The sequence below is a fragment of the Aptenodytes forsteri genome, unplaced genomic scaffold (genome assembly GCF_000699145.1).
Source record: "Aptenodytes forsteri isolate BGI_AS27 unplaced genomic scaffold, ASM69914v1 Scaffold360, whole genome shotgun sequence".
In the NCBI taxonomy this organism is placed as follows: Eukaryota; Metazoa; Chordata; class Aves; order Sphenisciformes; family Spheniscidae; genus Aptenodytes; species Aptenodytes forsteri.
This window is the reverse complement of record NW_008796109.1, coordinates 602,399-610,800: the sequence shown is the minus strand read 5'-3', so window position 1 is coordinate 610,800 and position 8,402 is coordinate 602,399. Positions and strand designations below refer to the sequence as shown.

Below are 8,402 nucleotides of genomic sequence, written 5' to 3'. Positions count from 1 at the left end.
CTTCAGCAATCTCCCAGCAATTTCCATCACAGGGAAGGCACTGCTCCGACCCAATGTATGCATGGGACGCAGTCTGAAAAATATCCATTATATAAAATATTTGGGGTTGGGTATGCTCAGGAATTGGGGATGGAGCGGGAGCTGAGGCTGCAGTTCACCTGGGTGCCTGGCACACCATGGCAGGGCACCGGCGAGTTTGGATTATTGGCTCTCGGTGCTGATGTTAATGCATAGGGTGTTTTCCATAACCTTCACCGATGCTTCCTCTCCATGAGCAAAATGTGAGCCTCAGGGAGATCTGAGCGAGAGGAGACCAAAGGGTTAATATTGTTCTGTTGCAACTGAGCTTGCATTGACTGTGCTGAACCTAGAGTCAGGCTCCGACTTTTAGAAGACAGCACATTTTAATAATACCCCACTCTCTGGATCTTATATGTTGGGGTTTTTTACCACGCTGGGGATATTTATAGCATATAAATCCCTATAACGCATTTTAAACCCAAAATGGATTCATGACCCACTCTGACAACACTCAACCTGTTCACTTTCCAAAACTGCCCCTTGCGTTTAACACCACCAAGACGTGCAGTCACATTGCGCCCGGAGGATGCGTTGGTGGTGGCCCTGCTTTCTGCCGGCTCCAGGAGGAAGGCTGACCATCTCCCTTTCCCCCCAACAGCTCGGACGTGACCTGGCACCACGAAGCACCTCCTTTCCAGGCGGTGCTCAACGAGAGCGAGCCCGCCTGGGGCTGGGAAGACGAGCAGGGCTTCTCGGCGCTCCGGCACTCCGGTAGGACGGCGGCTTTGTGCATGTTTCCCTGCCCCATCCCTCCTGCCAGCAGCCAGTGTGGATACTGTCTTCTGCACTGGCTTGTAATTAGTGCCCTGGCAGTTGCAGGAGGGGATGGACGTTCCCCTGTTAATGTCCTGTGTGACCACCTCCTTCCCCTCCATGAGCTGGAGGAGCCTTACAGCTCGTCCCATCAATGTGAGGATGTGCAAACCCTTTAGGCAGATGCTTCACTCTGAAAACCTGCACCCAGTATTTAGCTGTTGGTAAGGCAACAGTTCCCTGCCTGAATTTGCAGCCCCAGCTCAGAATTTCAAGGCTGAACACGCTCTTTATTTTGTCCATCATGTTTTAAATGTGTCTTTGGATTCACTAGAACTACTACGTGTTGGACAAACCAGCAACATTATTTAGAGGGTGGTTTTTGCCACTTCACGGGCAGGGAATTGGAAATTTCCAAATAAAAATTTATTTCCCTGATACACACAACAATTTTGGCATCAATTGCAGCTTACGATGCAATTCAAGATTGCCTAGCATTTAAGCTACGGTTTCAGCCGGGGAAGTTATTTCCCCCCCAGTCTGGAGGAGGTGGGTGCCGCGTGAGGTTGCTGCGAGGCAGTTTGTCCCCACGGCACAGTGTCAAGCTGTCCTCCCTTGCAATCACTGCATGCAAGCAGGCAAGTGTCATTTCCTCCTTTTTCAGAAAGCGGCATGATAAAATCTCGAAGATACAATAATTGAGTTAATTGAGGGGAAAGCTCCATCATTTGTCTGGGCAACTTCATTTTAAACGTAAATAAGTATATCATGTTATTCTTTGTTCTAAGATCACGGAAGTCATTACTCTGCCTTAACCTCTGCAACATTTCCTTTTAAAATTTCGTCTGGTACATTACGGTGTGGAAAATACCACAGGGAAAGACATGCGTGTTATTTGCATCCCGAGGCAAAATAATAAGGCCTTTGTTTCCCTTCTCTTCAAATTGTAAACAAGGAATAATTGCCCTTGGACTAAGATTGTATATTCATCCTGGATCTGAAAATAGGGCTTTTTTTGCACAGGGCTCATGGACCATGTGAAAACCTTTGACAGGTCCCAGGCTCTGCCCACGAAGGCTCCTGTCTTTTAAGTACAATCCACAGCCGTTTGCTTCCTTCTCTTTCCCCAGGCAAATGCGAATGTAAAGAGCAAGTTTTAGGGAATCCCAAGGTCTTCTGCGGGATGAAGTACACCTACGGTGAGTTTTGGGTGAGGTGGCAGGGGCATAAAGGGAGGTGCTGTGAGGTGGTGCAAGAGTGTAAAGCGTGAGAGGTGCTGCTGTGTGCACCGCTCCGTCCCTGCAAACCCATGGGCTACTTAGTCTGGGGGCAGATCTTTGACCTTTCCAAAATGTATAGATATCATGGTGCCAATTCAAGGTGGGTGAAGCATCTTGCTCTGTTACTCACCTCTCTTGCTAGCAAAATACTCTTGTGCTGAAATCATGGGAGGACAAGGGCTGGAAGGGTCCCTAAGAGGTTGTCTAGGTCCAAGACAGACTGGAAAGCACTGTTACCAAAAACGGGTCACTAAAACTCTGTCTGTGGACCAGGTGCCCCAAGAACGGTCTAGAAATCACTAAATCTGAATTACACTGAATGTAAGGAGGGACAGTGATCACCACACAAGCCACTACATGGAGAAAACAGCTCAGGCAGCTACTGGGAGCTTCCCCCTGTCAACAAAGTTCAGCTGTTGCCATGGGGTGATGTATATTGTCTACGTGTCTATTGGATTTAAATGAATGAGAGGACGCACTTTGTTTCCCAAGACCTCTCTGGTGTGTGCCAGTGAACTGCCTCCTTCATACCACAGCAGAGCAAGGAATGCTCTGTGTAGCACTCCCTTCCTTGACAGTCTTCCAGGGGTCTCTTGCACCTGTTTCATCTCGCACTGAAGTTGAAAATGCACAGAGAGATAACCCCTACATCTGCAGGCTGTGGAGCAACCCACAAAGGGAAGTTCAAGGGACCCAGAGCTGTTGAAATATAGCCCTGGCCTAGTGATATTAGGAAAAAATCTGATTCTGCTTTGCTGCTCCCTGGCTGGAGCAACCCACAAAGGGAAGTTCAAGGGACCGCCAGCTGTTGAAATATAGCCCTGGCCTAGTGATATTAGGAAAAAATCTGATTCTGCTTTGCTTTGCTCCCTGGCCGCGATAGTGACCGTGTTTAATCTTGCAAAAGATAAGAAATGAAAAAAAAAAAGTCACAAAAACCCCAAGTTCATAAATCTTATCTAAAGTGCACTCAGCCTTCCCACCCTTTCATCACTCAACGTGGAAAGGTGTCAGCTAAACTGGAGGGACAGATGAATTATGGGGCTCATCATGAGCTTCAGGAGGCCATACTGTAGGAGGAGAGGTTTCCCTGAGCTGCCTAACGTGCAGCGCTGAATAAAGCACCACCGTACGGTGATACCTACCAGTGTAGGCATCAGTGCAGTCAGGAGAAGGCTCACGCATGGGACCTGAACCCTGAGCCTCCACTGCACAGGGGCTCAGCAGGTGGGATACCAGGCAGCGGGGGTGTGCTGGTGGGTATCTGTGAGCTCAAAATACTCCGTGATTTGCCTCAGTCCCCACCAAAATCTCAGTCTCTGCCACTGCATTTGGATTTGGCAGTTCTGCAAAGTGGGAGGGCCAGCAGCAGGAGTGCTCACCAGGGTGGGATGGGGCAGCCCCTCACGCCCCTGCCTGCTGCCTGGCCTGCCCAGGCCAAGGCCAGCAAAGCCTCCAGGTCCATCCCTAAAAGCAAGGCTTTCCACTTGATTTCCAAAAGTGCTAAGGAAGCCAAAGTCTTTATTGAGCTCCGGGGGAAAATGGGGCCCTCACAAGTTTTGAAAATCAGGTCATTGGACCTCTCCCGCTGCTCACGTGGCAGCTCCAGGGGCCATGGCCAAACCAGCCGGCAGCATTCCTGCCCATGGGTATGGGGACACATGCGCTCCCCCGGCAGCTGCGCTGACCCTGAGCTCCCCAGCAAGGAGCATCAGGCTAACTCCACTGTAACGAAGTAATTGGCCTCACTGCTTCACCCAGACACCTGCATTAGACAAAACAAAAGAAGAGAGCACTGTAAATAGTTTATATATTCCTGGTTTTGAATTCATGTCTTCCCAGTGATCAAGACGAAGATCTTGTCAGCTCACGACAAAGGCTCCCATGCAGAAGTCAATGTGAAGATCAAGAAAGTCTTGAAATCTACAAAGCTGAAGATCCTCCGGGGCAAGAAGACACTCTACCCTGAATCCTGGACTAACAGAGGCTGCACTTGTCCCATCCTCAATCCTGGTAGGTTTGACTCCCTGAGCAGTACATCCCCACCACGTTTACACAGATTTCATTCCCACTCCTCCGTCCCCTCATGCCAATGAGCTGAGATTGCAGCCCAGTGTTCATTAAATTATTGGCTGTTACATCTTGGATTCCAACAGCAATCTGCATCAAATTTGAATTTTGTAGAGAAAAACTTGGTTCATTCTATAGACTTTCAAACATACGTTTCTCTTTATGAAGCATAATAACAGCCTTACAGCTTTACCAGTCTCAGTCTGTTCCCAGAGGGAGGGAGGTGCATATTACGCCACGACTACATGACATATCTTTTCAAAACTAATGATAATTTGAATCCATAAAAACATATTTAAATCTAATTTGAGTCATGACATTGTACTGAAGTTTTAATCTAAACTCAAGGGAAGATGTCTCTGAAAGTAACACTAATTTGCATCTACAAGATTTGGAAGAGATTGTCTTATGCAGTGAGATGGCAGCTTTGGCTTCGCAGCTTTTTCTCATCGTCTTTCACTGAAATGGAGTATAACCAGTGGTGGCTAAACAGTACATACAGTCTCCGGTACGGACAAGGAGATGCAGGCTCAGGGTTTTCTTCAATAGAGCAAAAGTAGGCGCTAGCTGACACACCTTTCTTTACAACTCCGAGATAAACCAACAGTTGCCAACTAATTCAGATAAAGGGTTTTCTTTCTGTAAGGCCCACACATCACTTGGAAATCACTGATCGAAATGTCGACTTCAGTGCTGAGACGTCCCTTACGTGCACAGCACTAGGAACTTCCTTTGGGGGAAAAGGGCTGTCTGCGAGGCTGGATCACACAGAAAGGCGATTTATTGATGAGTTGTTGGCAGTCTTCTTTCATCTCCACCGGAGTGACTATTTGGCTTTAAGGCAAGCTGCCGTGATAGCACAGCTATAGTCAGGAAGTCTTGTCAGGTGCAAGGGTCAGATGAATCAGCAGCGTTAGGCAGGACTTTGCTGTTTAAGCACAGTAAGACTTTGGATATTGGTAAAACACCATAAATCTATAATTAAATAAATACAGGTGTTTATTTTTCCATATGCAATACAAATGCAAGCAAGAAAGCCTTAATATGAACCTGGAGGAATGCTGTGGAAGCTGTCAGACGCTGATCATGCAGGGCAGCCCTGCACCTGACACGCAGCTTCGCAACTCCGCTAACTTCAGAGGAGCTTCACTGATTTTCCCCAGCAGAGGAAAAGATAACATTAATCACAGAATCGATGAAGATTGCTTGGAAATCTGCGGAAGGGTGGAGGTGCAATTGCCTTTAGGGACAATCCAGGCATCTGACACATTGGGTGTTACCCCCTTGCCAGCTGTCATGATTTACACTGCAAAGCTTGGTGTTTTCTTGAAATGCAGCTGCTGGAGTCCCATGAGTATAAATAAATCTCAGTTTTCATGTTGGAAAGAAGTTGTGAAGCTTGGTCCTAACAGGAAACTTGAAAATATCAACTGAGTCCATCTTTAAGATTCAATCATTGCAAAGTGGAAAAAAAAGGATCCCAAATATTTTTAAAAATTTCTTTATTTTTTTCAGCTACCACATTCATTTCTGGATGGTCAGCAATACTATATTAGCAGACTTAACCCTCTATCAGAGTAAGAGCTTATGACCTCCAGATGAATAAACCAACAACAGCTGGATAAAAAGCCAAGCTGACATAAAACAATTTCCTGACATATAGCTATAATGGAAACTCCAAGCATTTATCAAATCTCCATGGGCTGTTTTCAGATTATAAATGTGCTTAAGTTCCTATGAGAGGATATTCACTATCCTTGCACACCTTTCCCTGTGCATAGCAGCCACAGAGGCAGGCTGGACTACTGGGGGGACACTGAGCTGAAAGGTTTAAAGGTCTCAGCAGTCCACAAGGGAACAGGAGCCCTTCCCCTCCTCGGCTCTGCCAAGCACAGACACAAATAAGCAGAAAGCTGCCTGCCAGCAGCGCAGGGCAAAACTCACAGCCTCAAGTCCTGGCTTGCGGCATCTCAGTCGTTTGATTCCTTTTATTTTTACACTTCTGTAACATCTGGTTGAAAATCTAGAAAGCCCTACTGAATCAACAACCACAGCAATATTCACTTGCTCTCTAAGGGTGCATGCCACATTTCTTTCTCAAGGGAGGTAGATTTAGGAGCTCTTGAAGTGTGATGTTTATAACAGCAGGCTTGACACAGCCAAAATTAATGTCTTGCAAAGGGTGATACTGCCATACACATATCCTGTGTTTACTTGGCAGAAGAGAGGATGTGTGTGCCCAGAAATTCAGATGAAGTGGATAACAAATTGTATTGAATTAAAGAAAAACATGCTTGACCTTTAACTAGGGGACACTCTCCCTTTATTCTGAACTACAAAATGAAAACCCAAGAAGACATTAGCAGACTCCCCACTGTGGCCAGGATGGAGCAGGGCAACCGAGAGCACTGAGGGAGACCCATCTCCCCCAGGCTAGTTCTTACCGCCACGTGGTGCTCCCCAGACCAGTGCGAGGAGGAGGGGGTACAGCGGGGGGTCTCATGCTTGCTGTACCCCAAGCATGCTGCAGCGGGATGCTGGCCCTGGCAGGGAGCTCCTCCTGCCACGGGAGGAATTATCCTCCTTGTTATCCGGGTTTTTGGCACGTTCGTGGCCCATTTAGGCTGTTGGGAACTGTGGCAGTGTTTCTTTAGCTAATTCAAGCCAAAGGCTTCGCCCCGTTTCCCACTTAGCAGTTATTGCCTGGCTTCAAGCGCTCTTTGAGTCATGCCCCGAAAGCCAGGCACAGACCTGGATGCCTGGGGCAAGCCTTGTGCTGGGGTGCTATGGGGCTGTGCTCCAGCCCTTTCTGGCACCTTCTGGACACCAGGTGAGGCTTCACCAGATGCTGCTGTCATGCCTCTAAAACATCTGGTGGAGGCAGAAGTTAATGCCACTCTTTTCAGTGTAACTGCCACCCCCTCAGGCTCTTCTGGGGTGCTCGTGCCGGCAAATCTAGTATTGCCTCTTGGCAGGCTCCAGCATGCCTTTGCCTGCAAGGGGGCACTGGCCATTTTAAGCAAGACACCAGCACTGGGCTATCCTGTGCTGTCATTGCTGGAATGTGCTAAACCGACCGATTTCCAGGCCCAGGTATATTCAGGGAGGGGTGAGGCAGGTGGCTGCCAAATGAAGGTTCCCAAACGAGGTATAAAAACTTGTAGTGCAGCTGCCAGAGTTGTGCTTCCATTTATATTTAGAAGCTAACAAAATCAAAGTTTGCATACTGCATCTCACTGACAGATGCACCACAGGGGTCATTTTTCCATAGATATAGATAGAGGTATAGATATACAGATATATGAGAGAATCAATATGTGTAAATATTCTTCATCTAAGTGCTTTTTTACACAGGACTAGATAACCAGGCTGACTTTGCAGCGTCAATAGGCCTCTTAAGTGTAGTGCTGTGCAGTCCCTGACCGCTTTGCTGGTTTGCAGGCTTGGAGTACCTCGTGGCAGGACACGAGGATGTCCAAACGGGCAGACTCATCGTCAACATGAAAAGTTTTGTCCATCAGTGGAAGTCGGCTCTCGGAAGAAAGGTCCTGGAGATTTTGAAAAGAGACTGCAACTAGAGGTGCGTGACTGCCTAGGGCATTTCTTTATGCACAAAATGCAACAGCCTTCACAGAGAGAAGACCTCTAGGATGAAAACTGGAATGTAAGAAAATAGTGCCAAAACGTGTAGCGAGGCGTTCAGAGTTGTAGGCGCTGTCTAATTTAACCCTTCCTGGCCAATGTTCATCCACTCGCCTGTAGCTTCCTTGCCAGGGGCTCACCTGAGCCCAGCTCATCATTACGTTGAGGGAAACAAAAGGAAGGGCGGACGCTTGTCTCGCTTCAGTGCCATGTTGGAGCAACTCCTATGAAGCCACTGATCGCCCCAGACTAAATTGCCACCCTAGAGAGGGAAAGTGTACCCACAAGCTACAGCTGAGAAGCAAAACACTGCTGCCAGTGCTGCCTGCGCAGATCCTGAGTGACTTCAGCTCATCATTACGTTGAGGGAAACAAAAGGAAGGGCGGACGCTTGTCTCGCTTCAGTGCCATGTTGGAGCAACTCCTATGAAGCCACTGATCGCCCCAGACTAAATTGCCACCCTAGAGAGGGAAAGTGTACCCACAAGCTACAGCTGAGAAGCAAAACACTGCTGCCAGTGCTGCCTGCGCAGATCCTGAGTGACTTCCAGAGGCTCCGAGGAGGCTGTGTGGGGG

At 47.9% G+C, this 8,402-nt stretch overlaps 1 protein-coding gene across 1 annotated transcript in view; it reads left to right on the top strand.

Annotated features, from left to right (window-relative positions):
* Positions 1 to 8,159, top strand: part of NTN4 (netrin 4) — a 49,951-nt gene extending 41,792 nt beyond the window's left edge. Inside the window, exons 7-11 of the mRNA XM_019474034.1 lie at positions 235 to 281; positions 680 to 792; positions 1,965 to 2,033; positions 3,957 to 4,127; positions 7,626 to 8,159. Of these exons, the coding sequence (XP_019329579.1) occupies positions 235 to 281; positions 680 to 792; positions 1,965 to 2,033; positions 3,957 to 4,127; positions 7,626 to 7,762 (537 nt within the window). The 3' untranslated portion in view covers positions 7,763 to 8,159. The remainder of the gene's footprint in view (positions 1 to 234; positions 282 to 679; positions 793 to 1,964; positions 2,034 to 3,956; positions 4,128 to 7,625) is intronic.
* Positions 8,160 to 8,402: the final 243 nt, after the last annotated feature.